The sequence below is a fragment of the Nannobrachium achirus genome (assembly GCF_963921795.1).
Source record: "Nannobrachium achirus genome assembly, chromosome: 23".
NCBI lineage: Eukaryota > Metazoa > Chordata > Actinopteri > Myctophiformes > Myctophidae > Nannobrachium > Nannobrachium achirus.
In genome coordinates this window covers 18,238,278-18,257,665 of record NC_137830.1, presented here as the reverse complement: position 1 = coordinate 18,257,665, position 19,388 = coordinate 18,238,278, and the positions used below count along the sequence as shown (strand labels likewise).

The following is a 19,388-nucleotide window of genomic DNA, read 5'->3' as shown; positions in this document are numbered from 1 at the left end:
CACCCCCTCACCTCTCTGTCTCGTTCTATCTCCAGCCCCGCCTCCCGCAGCCCGGCCTCGAACTCCTCCCTGACCAGCGCCACCTCCCGGTCGGCCGGCTCCCCGAGGTCCTCCTCCGCGCCTCCTCCTCCTCCCAGCTCCACACACACCTCCCCCACCCCCACCCCCTCTCCTCCTCCTCCCCCCGCCGCGGCGTCCGAGCCCACCGCCGTCGGGAAGTTGCCGTTGGAGATGATGGAGAGCCGGTCGTGCGCGGCGCCGGCTGCCGCGACGGCGGCCGCCGCGACTCGCACGGAGCTGTGCCGCCGGTGGTGGAACACCAGGACGTAGTCCACTTTCCGCCGGCCGTCCGAGAAGTACAGGCCGGCTCCGCTGCCCTGCTGGGGGGTGTCGGCCACGGGACTCGAACCCACCACCTGTATGGGCGGGAGGGAAAGAGTTGAAATGGGGAGCATGTCGATATATTTTTCAACGTTCCATTTGTTTGACGCAGGTGAATGTTAACCTGGTGAAATGCTAACCTGCCGACACTGGTGAATGCTATAACCTGGTGAATGTTAACCACTATGCCTAAACCTACCCCTAACCTCAGTAAAACTATGCCTAACCCTAAAACCTAACCCTAATAACCCTAATCCTTAGTCGAAATAATGACACGTAGAAATAGCAAGATTTCTCTGTGCCATGTCATTGTTTCGATGTCCCATTTGTCCGACGGTACCTAACCCTAACTTTAACCCTTACCGCAGTAAAACTATGCCTAGACCTAACCCTAAACCCAATCCTAACCCTAAACCTAATCCCTAACCCTAACCCTAACCACCATCGGAATACGTACTTATGAGCAGTCGGACTTATGTGCAGTCACCTTTTAGGTTACTATTTCTATGCATTTGATCTACTGAATTTGATGTATTACCTTGTGCATGTCCTTGCTTATTGTAAATCGCTCTGGATTAAGTGTCTGTTAAATGCCTAGATACATTATAAATTGTTTCTGTTTGTGTCGGGTACCTCAAGCTGCAATAAATCCGAAACTCAAACCCAGGTCTCCCTTATGAGAGCCCACATTTCTACCACCCTTGGCCAGGGGAAATATTACGGTATGACAATAAATAGTACATGTACTTGACTTGCAGTAGGCTACTACTTGGCAGTACTACTTATCAACCAGTAGGTGTCCACTCAATGGGAGAGTATAGGGAGACAAGTACACCTCCAACCACTGCAGATGTAGGTCCACTTCACTATATTGTATTAATGTGCTTAATTGCCATACGTGATTTCGGACTAATCTGTATCATACAGATTAGTCCGAAATCACGTTTTATTAATTGAAATAGGTTCTGAATGTATTGCAGCTTTAATGAACGCAGGAGCCTCATCCAAACAAACAGTAAAAACACCTTGTTTAAATATGCATCTGATGTATGTTATTTTCTTTTTTAATAATAATACTCAACAGTAAGTGCAACACTGTAGGCCTATACTACTCTGCAACAAGACAACAACTCTTGATTGATTGATTGATTGATTGGTTGATTGATTGATTGATTGATTGATTGATTGATTGAAGAATTTATTAGAAGTTTGCAATAGAAAAAAGTACAGATTCATGACAGTACAAATCACTGGTACAAGGTCAACTAAAAGGAGATCCTAGAAAGCCGAGGCTTATTTCCACAGGAACAACACTTTAAGTATCTCATATAATATGATGAGATACTGATGTTCAGGTAGACTAGTGTGTAGATATTAATGTAGGCTTATAGGCTACAGTAGATGAGATACTGATGTTCAGGTAGACTAGTGTGTAGATATTAATGTAGGCTTATAGGCTACAGTAGGCAACAAAGTGACCAGCAACTTTGAAAACAACCTCCAGAGAAATAGCCTAGGCCTACTATAACCTTGATCAAACACAAAAAAATCCCTGAGCATTTTAATCACCACGCAGTGAATATGGGTCTTCAACTATAAAATCAAACGAAAATACGATACATAAATATATAGGCTTATCTTCAATGTCAGTGACGTATGCGTTATAATATTTACATTTCCACTTTAACACAATAACACTGCCGTGGTACATCTCAAAATTATAATCAACACAAGCTTTTAAAACGTCGAGATATAGAGACGCTATAAGGCCAAGTGATCCGCGCTGAATGAGTGTCAGTTTGGTAAAGCCTATACTTACAGGAATCTTGTCTTCGGTCGGAGAGAGCTGCATAGCTGTTGCGCTTTACGCACAGAGCGAAGAACTTGTACCGTTAGACGAGCGACAGCAGCACGCCTCGTATCATTATGAACTCCTCAGTCCGATCAGATCACTGACAGTCCTTCCAACACTCCTCCGAAGGAGCGACGATTAAGCTGCCCTGCTGGTCCCCCGGTGCAGCTCTCATTCTGATACTAACCGTTAAAGTAAATTGTTGGAGTTTTGGGGCAGTCGACTGCGCTGATGACCCAATTACAACATGCTGCTGCTGGTGATCGTTGCCATGTGTATGAAACTAACTATCAGTGTGTGGGATCTCATCTGATGTGATGTGATGTGAGAGCTGCCTGGCTGCATGCTGCATGCATGCATGCATGCCGCCCACCACTGGGAGAAAGTGATATTAGAGCGCCTCCGCGGATTGGCCACATCGATCACTTGGTAATTATTGTAGGGCTAATGTGGAGGAATACAGGTCCACTCGCCAAATTTCCAACTCGCCAAATCAACTTGCTAGGACACCTCGCCAATGAGCAGGGTTGTCAACATTGGACGCGTGCTTGAGGAGTCTCAAGCACGCGTGCTTGAGACTGAGGGAGGAGGTACTTATTCACTCTTTTTAGGCTAAAATATATTTTGAAAAAGATTAACACACACGAATAGGCGCGCGCGCGCACGCACGCGCGCAGGCAGCACGCCACGCCATGCACGCACGCACGCACGCACGCAGGCACACACACACACACACACACACACACACACACACACACACACACACACACACACACACACACACCTTATCATTTACACACACAGACACACACTGTCTCCTGCCACATGTGCAGTGGTGGGAAAAGTACTCACATATTTAAAAGTACCAATACTGCAATATAGAAATACTCTGTTACAAGTAAAAGTCTGGAATCCAGCAAGAAAAAGTATGAAAGTCATCAGAATGTACTTAAAGTACAAAATGTTTGAAAATAGCAGATCTACAAGTTCACCACACATCGCATGTGAGCTGGTAGATCAGCTATTTTCAATATAGCCAAGGAATAAAAAAGGGCTAAAGTGTTTTTTGTATGTTTTATAATATTATAATTTATATCTGCAAGTAACTATAGTAACTGTTTTCAAATAAACCTTGCGGAGTAAAAGTAAACTATTTGGATCTGACTCCAAGATGGAGTGGAATAGACGTAAAATGTAGCCTATTGGAAATTGGAAATACCTCAAAATTGTACTCAAGTACAGTATAAGTAAATGTACTTAGTTACTTCACACCACTGCATGTATCTGAGGGCCACAACACTCTCTCTCTCTCTCTCTCTCTCTCTCTCTCTCTCTCTCTCTCTCTCTCTCTCTCTCTCTCTCTCTCTCTCTCTCCCCATCAGAACCTACTGTGTGCTGTGCTGGGCGCGTGTCGCTGGCTGTAGGCTGGTCTCCAGAGGAGGGGTCAGCAGCAACAGCAGCGTCCAGGCCCCAGTAGGACGAGGAGGCGTCCAGGCTGGACAGCTCCAGGGCCAGGTGGTACAGAGCATCGCTGTGTATGGAGGACGACTCACTCAGGGCCGTGGTCACTCTGGGGAAGACCGCCCCACCTGCGGGGACAATGTGACAGCCACAGGTGAAGTTCATGATATACAGTAGATACCTTTATAGATAGATAGATACCTTTATTATCCCAAGGGGGGGAATCAGTCGCCCGCCCCGGAGGCAGCACAGCAGTTGAAGGATATTTACAAAGTTACAGAGGAGAGAAGTATGAAAAGAAAAAATGTAACAGTGTACTGTAAAGACTAAAGAGCAAGGTATACCAAAGAAAGGGAACGACGAATAGGCTATATACATAAAGGGTCAAAAACAGTCAATGCTCATTGAAACAGCCATACTTAAAAAAAAACTATCAATACTGTGCCAAACAAATAACAGTCATATGCTAGTCAGTACTACAAGTATCTCACCGCCATGTCGAACACAAGCAATAGTACTCAATACTACTAACACAACCTAATAGTGCAGAGCCAAACAAAAAAAGTGTACATTGGTCAGTGCAAGAAAAACTAAAACAAAACAAGAAAGGGTGACACAGCAAGACGCACATGAAAACCCTCCCTGGAAAGGTCCTTAGTACAACTATAGTTCCAGTTAAATTAGGTTACAGTTTTCCTAGGTTAGGTAGGTAGTCCTTGTCAAGCGACGGTTTTATGTCTCATTGTATAATTCTGACGGCTGTTGCTGCAGCCTGTGACACCTGAATCTGCATGGTGATTACTTGTTGCTTTGTTCAGTGATTTGAATCAGCTGTGTGGAGGAAGTGGAGCACACATTAACACACACACCTTTTCCCCAGTAAGCTCACTGGGAAATTTGGATTTAGTTTGATATGCCTTCTTTGCTGATAGTATATTCACAGGAAACGGGGAGAGAGCGACAGGAAGTGACACACAGCAAACGTTGTCGGGATTCAAACCCGCAACACACTGTCAGGCCTCTTAAGCCGGTTCACACCCTTTTTGCCAACCCCACCTAGGGTATGGGCACTGATGACGCGGAGGAGAGAACATGCCCCCAGCGTCCACAGCGTCCCCAGCGAGAATCGAACCCGGTACCTTCTAGCTGTGAGGCGACTGTGCTACCGACTGTGGCACCTTGCCCCTGTGGATCACACTTCTTAACACCCATGGGAATCCTTATGGAGTTTGCATGTTCTCCCTGTGTCTGGGAGAACACCAGACACGGGGACTCCTCATGCATATAAGGAAGCATGAGGTCAGTCCGTAGAGAACGGGTGAAAATAATGGGTTACAAAAATCGTGGGATAAAAAGAAAGGTGATCCACAGGGTTCCCCAATAGGCAGCCCGCGGGCCATTTGCGGCTCACGGGGGGCTAAAGTCTGGCCCACACCAACCCCAGTAATAATGGTGGTATAAGAGCAGCAACAACACTAGTATATCGTCGTTGTCGGCTGGAAATCTCGTATCTCCAAATGTGTGCGTTCCTTCGCAAATCATACAAGGCCGTCGCACAAAAGTAGTGAAAACAGCGGTGCGAGGCGTTGTGTGCTTGTAGATCGTCTGTTTTCACTAGTTTAAATAATTTTAAAAATTATAAATTCAAAACGAACGGTTTTGGACATACAAGATTTTAACCCGACAACGACGATATCTGAACTGTCGCTGGAGTAGCAGGAACGCCGCCGTCGCCCCCTGCAATGTTGTGGCCCTCGGCTTGGTGCCCTAGACATAATTCGGCCCTTGGGGATAACTAATTGGGGAACCCTGCACTACGTCTTACCTTGCTCTAGTAAGGAGCATGTTTGAATCCAATGTGTGTGCGTGAACCATAAATAAAATAACCTCCTATCCAAAGCAATTGTCATATGGTGTTTCCTGGGATCCCAGCAAACCCCACCAGGCATTACAATAATGTATGCCTCCCTCTTCCTCAGCCATGTGCTTCTTGACTTAAGCCTGGGGCAGAGCTATAATCCGGGTCAGTTTACACGGCTGCCTCCAGTACGTTGTCAAGGAGGTGAAGTGGCCGCAGGCGCTCTATTTAAATCACCCTGTTAGTTGAGTGAGAGTGAAATATGGGAAGCAGCAGTGCAAGTGTGTTACGGTAATGTACCCACCACAGGTCCTGTTGGAGAGAGCGGCGCACCCAGCCCTACCCCGGGCTCTGTAAAAGATGCCAGGAGCAAAGTATTCTACCACGCACGGAGAGGAACTCATGCACTGTATGCACTTCTTTAAGTTTGAGTTCCCTCTACTTGTGTCACCAGGGGCGTCACACCAAATTCTGGGCCCTGGGTACAAGGATTCACTGCGGGCCCCCCATGAATGTTAACTATTGAAAAATAGCAGATTTACAAGCTCACAGCGCGGCACCGAGTGCCGCGCTGCGAGCTTGTAGATCTGCTATTTTTGGAAAAAATTGTGAAAATGTGTGCAAGAAACCCATGTTTCCATGTCAGTGATGCTCAAACTTTTTCATGTGAAGGACCCCCAAAATGATATGAATTTGGCCACGGACCCCCATCTCAAAATATTTAGTTCCAGGGACCCCCCGGAAGCAAAATTTGAGTTACAAATGTTCGCTAAAAAATACATACCGGTATTCAAAGATTTGCACACATTTTCACGACTTTTCAAAAATAGCAGATCTACAAGCTCGCAGGCACTCGGTGCCGCGCTGTGAGCTTGTATATCTGCTATTTTTCAATAGTTAAAGTTACTAGGGCCCCTCCACCTTGGGCCCTGGTAACTCAGTCCCACTTTCCAACCCCTTGTGACGCCCCTGTGTGTCACTACTTCTCTACTTGCAAACAATACAGCCAGCAGCAACATTACAGGCAGTGGAAATGCTTGTGCCCCAAGCCTTCAAGTGTAAGTGTGTAAAAAAAACAAATGAGACACAAAACATGCAAGTTAAAAAGATAAGAATAAGGATGGTATTTACTTCCGGGGGAACATTTTGAACTGATTAATAGAATGAACCAGGACAGCCACTGGGAAAGGAATACTGTAGCTGGTCCCTTCCTTTCACAGGAGAGACTGCCATGGGCTCAGTACAGTTTCATTTTATGTTGTTTCGCACATGTAGTGTACTTGATTTAGATCAATATTTACAGTACACCCATGAACGAAAAGGAGCAGGAAGAAGAATACATTCTTATAAATGCCTGCCCCCTAATAATGACTAGCCCTTACCCGTTCAAAGATATGAGCTCCGAAATGATGTGCCGTGTGTGGGTTATGGGATGTGCACTGTGCACCCAGTATATGAGAGTAACTTTAACTGGTGCTTGCATGATAATATGTAGGAGCATCAATTTAAGAAATACCCGTTTCGTTTAATGGCTATAGAGATACTGTGTACCGATCTGCATGATTTTTGGACAACATCTGTAACAGGGCCAGACAACCCCGCCCGCCCGCCCACCCGCCTGCACACACACACACACACACACACACACACACACACACACACACACACACACACAATAAATAAAACTAGATTAGAACTGCAGTGCTGGTAGAATTGTTTCTTGAGACTTCTCAGTACCTCCCTAGCCTTTATTGATATTAATGGCTTTAAGGGCAGCTGTTGGCAATGTATACAATAAGCACAAACAAAGTGTGGAGACATACTGATAGATGTGCTTGTGTGTGTGTGTGTGTGTGTGTGTGTGTGTGTGTGTGTGTGTGTGTGTGTGTGTGTGTGTGTGTGTGTGTGTGTGTGTGTGTGTGTGTGTGTGTTCGTGTGTGTGTGTGTGTGTGTGTGTGTGTGTGTGTGTGTGTGTGTGTGTGTGTGTGTGTGAGTGTGTGTGAGGTAGTGAGTTAGTGAGTGAGTGAGAGCTGTCCGTGGTTCTGAAATGAGAGCATACTGCATGGCATGGTGCGACTGCGTTACTATGGTTACTTACAGCTGTCTGTATCCCTAAATAACTAGACACAAACATATACGTGCTCTCTCTCTCTCTCTCTCTCTCTCTCTCTCACACACACACACACACACACACAAACACACACACACACACACACACACACACACACACACACACACACACACACACACACACACACACACACACACACACGCATACACACACACACACACACACACACACACACACACACACACACACACACACTCTAACATACACACACTCTAACATACACACGCTCACAATCAATCCTGTGATGTAATCTGAGCACAAGCAATTCAAATCTGAAAAAAGAACTAGCAACACTTTTGAAAGAAATGAATGGTGATTACTTGTCAGAGGACCCAGACACATTATCTGAATGTAACTGATTGCAAAAAATTACTTAGAAAGCCTTTTCTGGCACTTAACTGTTGATTACGATGATAACAATGAATCATCGCAATTCATAGTCTGCTTCACGACCAAGTGCACATTCAAGTTATAGTCAACTCCAACGGTTAATGCATGTGTAGTCACATGTGTGCTAGTGTTATTTTAGAGGGTTCTCAGGTCAAGACCCAAAGAAGAGAGACGTTTGCCCGGGACCCAAACTAATCTACAAGCGTGTGTCGTGAGCGGTGCTATTTATTTATTAGTTAATTTCATTCTAGCATCCTGCGAAACTTGGCCAATGTGACCCTGGGTGTACAACAAACTTTGAGCGCTTTGTGCCAAGATGTACTGTAGGCCACGCTTCAGAGCCTGGACAAAGCACTCACCACATTTAACTACTGTTAATCCACAGAGAACCTCAAGTTACTATTTGTCCCTTTGGCACACTAGGAGTTTGAGGCAGTGCCCTTTTTGCCAGTGGCAGTTCCCTTATCAGCAGTTATTACAGGATGTACTCCAGTTCTCCAGACTTGCATAGCCAGACAATATTACCGCATGGATATTAGTCTGGTTTACTTCTTTTTTTTAAGGGGCTGAAATTTCTAAAAGGGCCTTTTGGTGAAAATAATGAAAATAGCCGACCTCCAAGCTCATAAATACGACGCGTCGTGAGCTTGGAGGTCGGCTATTTTCAATACTCGCTACCACACTAAACTAAGTATAAAAAAGGCAATGTGGCGTACAGCATGGAGAAGGCAATTCTTTCAACATAAGATGCTGTATTCAAGTTCAGGAGAGTTAGGAAAAGGCAATTTTTTTTTAATGCTGCCTTTGAGTATGGCATGGAAAGAGGGACATTTGCATTTCTTTCACCATAGTAAATGCTGCATTCATGATCTGGAGAGGGCACCTTTTTACAGACGGATAAAAGGGCAGGGGCTCAAGCCCCCTTTGATGTCTATTTGCACATGCCTGGTCAGGAGACATCCGCTGTACTGTCTCTTCTTTGACTGCTTCATCATCCACTGACTCTGCTCTGTCTGGTCTGGACAGGACAGGGGACAGGGGACAGGGGACAGGGGACAGGGGACAGGGGACAGGGGACAGGGGACAGGGGACAGGGGACAGGGGAGTGCAGGATACATCAGCAGGTCAGTGCCGTGAGTTCCGCAGCTCACTTTCTCCTTGTCCTGGGTTGTTCCCTGTCTGCCTGCCTCCGTCATCCTGGTCTGGAAATGTGGGTCAAATCACTGCAGCTCGTCTAGTCCAGGGGTCTTCAACAGGGGGTCCGGGACCCCTAGGGGGTCCTTAGAGTTACTACTGGGGGGCCGCCCAATCCTTGTGTGATAGGATCATTCTTTTAAATTAACAACTTGAACCCTTGCATCCCTATTCCAAAGGAGAACTTTAGCAAAAAAAAAAGCAGATCTACAAGCTCTCAAAGCCTGGCAATGCGAGGCGTTGAGAGCTTGTAGATCGGCTATTTTTGGCAAATAGGTTTGGTAAAAAAGAGCAGGACAAGTAGAGAGTGAAAGGACAAGTTAACTAAGTATCAACGAGTTAAGTGGTTAAATGTCTGAATCTAACATATGGTGACAGTGCTGTCAAACAAGTCTGAATCTATCTATGAAATCGATGAAAATCTGGATCACACATTTATACAATATGTAGAAGGGGTCCCTGCTTCATCTCTCTCTCAGCGGGTCCGTGGCCTGAAAACGTTGAAGACCCCTGGTCTAGTCTGTATCTGTGGTCTTAGTTCTGTCAATATGTACATATTTGTAGCACCCATCACCTCTCCAATGCCAGTGAAATATTAGATATTGCACCGGATATGTACTGTAAATATGCATACAATAACAGCTGTCTCGTTTTCTGAACGGCCTTTCAGTTGAGCCACCATCTGGACTTGGACAAGATACTGTAGATGTTTGGAGGCCCATCTTAATTGCAGCGGTGTAGCTTGGCAGTTGTCACTTCCGTGGCTGGCTTGCTGCCTTCGAAGCTTGATGGAGAGCATCATGTGGTTGCTGGAAGACCCTGGAGTCGTCAGTGGGGGTGGAGGTTCTCCGGTCATGCTTGGCGGTGGGGAACGGTGACTGTACTATACCACTGGCGATGCAGGGAGGAGAGAAGCAGCAGCTGTCTGTTTAACTCTGTCTTGGGTTGTCTGCATACACTCTTTTAGCTTGCTACTAGAAAGTAGAAAACCCAAGATTTGGAAGCGTGGATTAGCCAATGCCACATTGTCGTTGTCTGTTGGCCACTCTTGGTGGTGAAAGTGGCCCGCGGTTTGGGCATCACCTCGCTTTTCACTTGCATGTACTGTAGGAATTTCCCAGTTTCTTCCAGCTCTAGCTGTCAACTCACTTCTAACACAAATGTAATGAACACTGGGTTTCTGATTCTCAAGGAGTGGCACAGTGACAATTCCGCTGTTGACAGAAAACACTTATTTGTGTGGCAGTGTGGCCTGCACACACAAATTGGGAAATATATGCTCTTTAACTGAGTGAGACAACACAGAGGGGATCATCCCCGTCATTCATGGTTTCCAACCGTCAACACATTATGACGATAATAAAACACAACACATATTAATGTGTTACAGTATGTGTTGTGCAACACATTGCCCATATACTGAATAACAGCTAAATAACACATTGAACAGCAATAAAACAACAAAAATGCTACGTTAATTTTCAAAAAGCTTGGAAGCTTGGATTTCAAGGGGTGGGGAGGGTAGCCCTGCACACACAAAAAAGGAAGAGGTAAGTGTCAGGACGTGCAGTGTAGACAAGCAATTTATGGTGTTTATTGCATTAGATTTTTGCATATGCTGGAAATGAATATGTACAGTAGGTCTACTGTATGTCATATTGCCCCAAAGATGCTGAGTAAAATGGGCTGCTCTTGATGTAAAATGAATAACAAACATTTGGTCAAAAAAAAAAAAAAACTTGGATGAAAAATGTAACTGGGTCAGAGCAACTAAGAGCAGGTAAAGGCACAGCGGGACGTGTACAAAACCCTGACTCATGCGCAACCATATCCTCGTCTGCCTGAGCCACCTGCAGCCCATGTGTGAGCCGCCCCACGCGGAAAACGCACATAAACACACACATGTACACGCACGCACGCACACACACACACACACACACACACACACACACACACACACACACACACACGCACGCACGCACGCACACACGCACACACGCACGCACACACACACTTGGGGGGGGGGGGGGGGACAGCACAGGGACAATAGAGGATGGACTCTACGGTGGTCTAGTCGTGTCATGAGTTCTTTTTGTTCCAACAAGGACAGCCGGGACAGGTCTTACAATTGAGGGGGCCCCGCAAGGCTCCAGTATACAACTATAGATTTCCACATGCACTCACCTGCGTTGTAGGCAGAGGAGGGGGAGCGGCGCAGCGTCATAGCTTTACAGGCAGGAAACCGTTAAAGGAAGTGAGATTCTTAACTCCAATTACATTCCCTTGGTCAAAATAACACCTGGTGATGTCATCCCTCTATAGCTGATATGAGTTAGGGGTCTTCGAGTCAGACACGGCCACGACAGACAGCGTTCACGAGACGAAGAAATGAAACACAACAAAAGAAAAGAAAACACACACATGTGACTCCTCAATCCTTGGCACAGTGGGAAGCTAAGCTCTGTTAAGGCTAATGCTCTCCCCTAAAGCCCCTTTTCCACTGACATGGCCCAACACCACTCCACACCACACCACACCGCCCACTTGTGCCAGGTTTTCCACTACAAGGACCTGGGTAGAGTGGTGTGAAAGTGGTACTGAACATGGTACTAAAAAGTATTCAATCCAGAGTAGGTCTGAGCTAGGCCTAACAGGGCCAAACACTTCATAATGACTGATCCCTCACTGACTTTTCATTTAGACCACCAGGATATAGTTGTAATACACGATAATAGATTCTATTGTGTTATAACCACTATTATAATCTATTATAGTGTATTATAGTTATCATAGTAATACTGTACATTAATACTTTATAGTGTATCATAATCAAAGTTATAATCCATTATAGTGTATTATAATTAGGATAGTTGTAATACAAATGTATATTGTGTTATAATCACAGTTAAAAGGGTTAATTTGTTTCTTACAGATAGGGGTACTTTTGTGTAATGGAAAATGTAGATATTTTTATGTGGTGCGGTGCGGTGCGGTGTGGTGTTGTGTGCTGTGCTGTGCTGTGCTGTGCTGTGCTGTGGTGCTAAAGCTGCAGTCGAAAAGGGGCTTAGCTTGGCTGGCCCGGCTAGCGAGCCGGTTGACTGGTGGGCTTGTCAACAGAAACTCATACACTGCCACTCGGCTTATTGCCCATTGTACAAGTGACAGGTTGCTTACTTACAAACGCGTTGGCTGAGAGCTTAGAGAGGCTGTATTAAAGGTATTGCACACATAGAGTATGTGTGTAACAGACTGGACCCTCCAACTGGTTGACAGGCCATTTGGCTGAGGAATTATGAAGAGATTATGGTTCCCAGTAATGTGTGCTAATTGCTTTGCCTTCTGTTAAGGTTTTAACTGCAGAGTGTCTGTGGTTTCTTCACTGTCCCCCCTAGAGAACTTTAGATGATTTAATGAGTATAGCTTCCTTTCAGAAGAATGGGATGAATGGTAGGTTGGTTGCTACCAAGACATTATTATCTTACTTAGCTTAGGGTCAGGCCAGAATTTGGCAACATGGCTTTAGAAACAAGGGAAAAACTTTCTTGACATCATGTGTTATTGTAATCATATACTATTTTCAGCCAGGCCTCATGGCCATCAAATATGTTGCACAATGCATCATAAAATCATCTTTGTATGCCTGTAAGACGGCACCAGACTCTTACTTTACTATACGTCCTCTTTCCCAGAGCCACATGTGTTACCTCAGCATCCTCAATGCTAACTGTTCAAACTGGGAAATAAAGAATGCTAAATGAGGAGTGCTCTCTCTCTCTCTCGTGCTCTCTCTCTCTCTCCTCTCTCTCTCTCTCTCTCTCTCTCTCTCTCTCTCTCTCTCTCTCTCTCTGTAAGTGGTGCTTTTAAGTGGGCCTTCATTCAAGGCGCTTTACAGAGCTTGTGCATTACATTCACCCATTCAAACACACCCATTCATACACAGATGGCGGAGGAAACCATGCAAGGAACCAACCTGCTAACTAGGGGGCAACTAGGGCTAGGGGTTCTGCGTCTTGCTCAAGGACACTTCGACAGTTACTCTGGGGGAGCCTGGGATCGAACTGGGAACCTTCCGGTTTGCCAAGCGGCCATTCTACCCTTGAACCACTGGTCTCTCTCTCTCTCTCGCTCGCTCGCTCGCTCGCACACAAAGTGCATAATACTGTACATGTACATTTATATGGGGACTGCCCATAAGTCTGAAGGTTCATTAGTCCGAAGGTTCATTGATCCGAATTTAGTTAGGGTTACTGAGGTTAGGGTTAGGGTTAGAGTTAGACATAGTATTCGTAACAAATTCGGACTAATGAACCTTCAGACTAATGAACCTTTGGACCAATGCCATGGCACCCATGTATATATACGCACACAGTATTTCATGCATACTGTATATACACACTCTCACATTGTGCCAGTAACAGTTAGTCTGATTTCAGACTCAGCTGATGCTTGTCCACTCTGAGAGTGGGCGGGGTCTATGGGCTGGAAGCAGGCTAAGTAACAGTATATGTGATGGGGTGGTATAATGAGCCTTCTGGATTACATCAAGCAGCACACACACACACACACACCTCCACTCTCTGGCTCCAGTTACGGAGTTACTGTTAAATATTAACGCTGCGCTGTAATCCAGGAAACCGCTAAGAGGTCAAGTTCAGTCAAGAAGGTGCTTGTTGGTCACTTAGTGAACTAACCGCTACCCTTTAAGTGTGGTCAGAGGTCACTGGTTTGAGTTCCACTCCGTTCAGGTTCCGCTGTATGTAGTCTCGCGTGCAGGGGTGTGGCACCAAATTCTGGGCCCTGGGTACGAGGATTCACTGCGGGCCCCCCATGAATGTTCTTCATAGGGGGAGGGGGTTTCAACCCATTTAGACTGGGAACGCATTAGTACGCATCATTTTGTGCTTTAACTATTGAAAAATAGCAGATATACAAGCTCACAGCGCGGCACTTGGTGCCGCGCTGCGAGCTTGTAGATCTGCTATTTAAAAAAAATCATGAACATTTGTCTTTGAATAGTCTTTGAATATTTCAAATCCGAAGGTTTTTTGAAAAACCTATGTTTCCATGTCAGTGGTGCTCAAACTTTTTCATGTGAAGGACCCCCCAAATGATATGTATTTGGCCACGGACCCCATCTCAAAATATTTTGTTCTAGGGACCCCCCCAGAAGCAAAATCTGAGTTACAAATGTGCGCTTAAAAAATACACATATTCAAAGATTTGCACACATTTTCGCGACTTTTCAAAAATAGCAGATCTACAAGCTTGCAGCGCGGCACTCGGTTTTATTTACACACAGAGGGGAGTGTAAAAACGAACCCTTGGGTCCTCGTTGGCTGTGTCTCCCGCCCCCAGAATGTATTCAAAGAGAGATCATTCAAGCAGTCTTCTTCAAGCCACTTAAAGGCATGGCCCATAAATAGAGTGAAATGTGTCACGCCCACACACACGCACGCACGCACGCACGCACGCACGCACGCACGCACGCACACACACACACACACACACACACACACACACACACACACACACACACACACACACACACACACACACACACACACACACACACACACACACACACACACACACACACACACACATCATAATCACATACACATTATGCATATATACAACATGTAACATCGGTGTGTGTGTGTGTGTGTGTGTGTGTGTGTGTGTGTGTGTGTGTGTGTGTGTGTGTGTGTGTGTGTGTGACACACGTGCACTTTTCCCTTCTATGTGCAGTTGTGCACTCTCCCTTTCTCACACTCACAAAGAGACACTCACACACTCTGTTTCAGTTCCAGGCACGTGCACACATAGGCCCTTTTATCAGTCTGTAAAAAAGTGCCCTCTCCAGACCACAAATGCAGTTTTTACTATAGGGTGAAAGAAATGCAAATGCGCTCTTTCCATGCCATACCTGAAGGCAGCGTTCAAGAGAATGTCCAAACTCTCCTGAACTTGAATGCAGCATCTTATGTTGAAAGAATTTCCCTCTCTGTGTATCTCCAGTATTGACTTGATTATGCTTAGACAGTGTGGTATCAAGCACAGAAAATAGCCGACCTCCAAGCTCACAACGCGTCGCAGCGCGACGCGTTGTGAGCTTGGAGGTCTGCTATTTTCGATATTTTCACCAAAAGGCCCTTTAGAAATGTCAGCCCCTGCCTCTCTAACATTCTCTGCACGCCCCTGTTCAGTTCTCCATCAGACATGCTGTCTCCCACACACACGCACACGCGCACGCACGTACGTACGCACGCACGCACGCACGCACACACGCACACACAGAGCACGCACTGATTTCCCCAGCCGTCTGTGATCTGGTTCAGGTCTTCCTGGATATGGACCTACGGTAATAGAAGTGGAATATTGCTGTCAGGTATCGAAACCTCGTATCTCCATAATTTAACTTTCTATGTTCTTTTCATTACACTCAGTGCCCTACTTCATCATACAAGATCGTCGCACGAAAGTAGTGAAAATAGCAGATCTATACAAGCTCACAATGTACCATGGTGTGACCCATTGTGATCTTGTATATCGGTGGTTCTCAAACTTTGACATTTGAAGGTCTTCCCCTTAACTCTGACAGTGTACAAATGGAACCAAATGCACCCGTTAGGGTTCATTTGGTTCCATTTGTACACTGTCAAAGTAACTGACTTGTAAGGGTCAATTTAGACCCCCATAAAGGAACCTAGAGAGTCCCTGTAATCCACTTTGAGAACCACTGTTGTAAACCGTTTTTTTTTCTTCTTTTTTTTAAATAATAACAAACTAGGAACGGTTTTGGACATACAAGGTTTCCACCCGACAGCAACATTATCACATGTTCACGGCTGGAGAATTGATCATGCGTGTTCCCTGTGACTCCTACACCCATGTCAGCCACATGTAGTGTACTGTACCTGCATGGTGGGTGGAAGTATACAGTAAATGTAATCAATTACATATCGGCTACTATACCCTGTTAACAGTAACCGGTAATGTGACGACTAGTGTTTAGATCAGTGGTTCTCAAACTTTTTCAAATTGACACTTAGCCCACGGACCCCCATTTGAAGAGATATGCCCTCATATTAGAGAAGATGTTTAGGGCTCTAACAGTGATTTTCAACCATTTTAATTTCAGGGACCCCCAGTTTGACAGCCATTAGGCTTCGGACCCCCATTCAATGGCATTTCTATCTCTGAGACCCCAATTTATATTGTAAAATCAATGTTAATTTGACTGTGAGAGTTACATTAACATTACAAATGGAACAAATGGAACCAAATGGACCATGACCGGGTCCATTTGGTTCCATTTGTACACTCTCTGAGTAACATACCCATAAGGGTCCATTTGATTCCATTTGTACACTCTCTGAGTTACATACCCATAAGGGTCCATTTGGTTCCTAACTATCATTTATCTGGGGACCCCCTGGAACTCCTTCAAGGACCCCTGGACCCCACTTTGAGAACCAATGGTTTAGATGACAGGACATGAGACTGTCTTTTTGTCTTTGGTGTCAGTCAGTTCTGTGTGAACCAAATGGTTCAGTTAAGACGTCAAACACTGCATGCCTCTCCACACCATTCAACAGAAACCCTCGAACACATCTTGTTCTTGGCAATAAGGTATAGCCTAAATAAATCATGCTGTGCTAAATTATGCTAACCAGCTTAGAAGCTGTTAAATATAGACACCAGGAGCAGAAATGATCACTCATTCACAGTCCCTAATGACGTATATTACCCCAAAGGGAGCAGAATTTATATTCAGTATGTGCACTGTTGCTATACATGACGTCCATGCGTATTATTTCCATTTTTGTCAAGCCTTAAGAGTTTGTAGTGAGGGATTCGTGCATATAGGCCTGTAGTTGTAGACACCTCCTCCCCAATTCCAGGGCAATTTCAAAACGGTTTGAGTAAACTACGTGACAATTCCGTTGTTTTTTTCTTTATTTGAGCTGGTTTCTGTTTTTATCTTGTTTTTCAAAAATCAAACCTTGGTTCGAAGTGAAGCGGTGAATTTGCATGTGAATGTGTTCTAGCCCACTAAACAATTTGAACTAGAAGTCTAAGTTTATACGTATAAAAAATGGTCTACCAGAGGTATAGATACAAGTTTTTTAGACGTCTAAACTTAGACTAGACGTCTATATACGTCTAATAGACGTCTAAGTTTGTACCTGGGTCTAAATTTAGACGTCTAATAGACGTCTATATTTAGACCTTAACGGACGGACGTCTATTAGAAGTCTAAATTTAGACCCAGGTATAAACTTAGACGTCTATTAGACGTATATTAGACGTCTAGTCTAAGTTTAGACGTCTAAAAAACTTGCATATCTATACCTCTGGTAGACCATTTTTATACGTATAAACTTAGACGTCTAGTATAAGTTTAGACGTATATTAGATGTCTAATATACCTCAAAATGTTTGCTGGGAGATCTATACATTCTGTGATCTATACTTTCTATGTGCTTTAGTTCTAGTTCTGAATGAATGAATGATTTTGTCTGGAGAGCCAAATTTTCATGTGAAGCTTGGCCAATCCTCAACTCTTCATTCTGGACATGCATGGGACATGTACAGGACAGACAAAACTAACCAATCACAGCGCAGAGATGCACGGGACAGGTACAGGACACACAAAGCCACACCTTGGAAGCGGCTTTCACTGCTTCAAAATATATAGGCTAGCCTAGACTTGATAATAATCTGCCCCATAAGGCAAAGCACAGAAACTTGCGCCTTGCGCACAAGTAGGCCTTGAATGGCCTGCTTGCGCAAGCAGAGCGCGCCATGAGGTGTGCTCACCATTGGCATCACAACTTCCAAAAAAAAAAACTAATATATTATGATATAATGCCAATGCCAATGACATCACCACTGGCATCACCAGGAATACTGGTCCCTCATTGATCATTGCCATTAATGTTGACATTGCCAGTGATGCTGGTCCGTGATTGCCATTGGGCTACGGTCATAAACAAGAGAGGACACCGACATATACTGTACATACCGGGTTAGGTAGAAAAAGTGCTTCTGAGTGTTTTGAGATGTCTGTTGTAGGTTAACTGTGAACTTGTGTATAAAGTGAGTTGAATGTATGTGATGATGTGAATGCTTTGTTGAAGGGTCATAGTTGAAATGCGTTCATGATTTGCAACATTTAGTTCACAACAGGCCACTCATGCAAACTCTAGGTGTCAATCTTACCCAATCAGGATGGAATATGACAAATCTAACAGATATGTGTTGCTCACATGCATACCAATAGAGATCATGTGTACCGATTTGGTCAGGGTACTAAAGTATCGTTAGATTTTCAATAGGAATTCAATTTAAAAAAATCATTTTTCTCTCAATTTTCAAATTTTCTAGCTCCCCATAAAATCAAATATTGGTTCATTTTTCCAATTTTCTAGCTTGCAAAAAAAACAGGAAAATGCTTCAATTTTTTAAATGTGTGATTCATATTTGTCATTATTTGATTTGGAACCGACAAAGGAAAAACATCTTTAAAAAAGGTATTTTTCATTTTTTTACCACATTACGAATATCAAAAAATTGACCAATTTTTCCAATTTTCTAGCTTGCAAAAAAATCAGGAAAATGCTTCAATTTTTTAAATGTGTGATTCGGCTTTGTCATTATTTGATTTGGAACCGACAAAGGAAAAATATCTTTAAAAAAGGTATTTTTGAATTTTTTACCACATGACGAATATCAAAAAATTTACCAATTTTTCCAATTTTCTAGCTTGCAAAAAAATCAGGAAAATGCTTCAATTTTTTAAATGTGTGATTCGTATTTGTCATTATTTGATTTGGAACCGACAAAGGAAAAACATCTTGAAAAAGGTAATTCTTAATTTCTTACCCCATTACAACAATCAAAAAATGGGCCCATTTTTCAAATTTTCTAGCCCACAAAAAAATCAGGAAAATGCTTAAAATTTGCTCAATTTTTTGAATGTGTGATTCATATTTTGGCATTATTTGATTTGGAACCGACAAACAAAAAATAGGCCCATTATTCAATTTTCAAGTCCAGGAAACAAATCGTCATCATGAATGTCACGTGACCACGTGTCAAGTCACATGGTACACAAC

At 44.2% G+C, this 19,388-nt stretch overlaps 1 protein-coding gene across 1 annotated transcript in view; it reads right to left on the bottom strand.

The window, feature by feature from the left end:
- The window catches only part of ano2b (anoctamin 2b), a gene marked incomplete at both ends in the record, with an annotated part of 161,641 nt that extends 150,150 nt beyond the window's left edge, over positions 1-11,491 (bottom strand). Inside the window, 5 exons of the mRNA XM_080754235.1 lie at positions 12-416; positions 3,623-3,822; positions 4,834-4,936; positions 9,015-9,091; positions 11,452-11,491. Coding sequence (XP_080610361.1) covers positions 12-416; positions 3,623-3,822; positions 4,834-4,936; positions 9,015-9,091; positions 11,452-11,491 — 825 coding nt within the window. The remainder of the gene's footprint in view (positions 1-11; positions 417-3,622; positions 3,823-4,833; positions 4,937-9,014; positions 9,092-11,451) is intronic.
- Between the last annotated feature and the right edge of the window lie 7,897 nt (positions 11,492-19,388).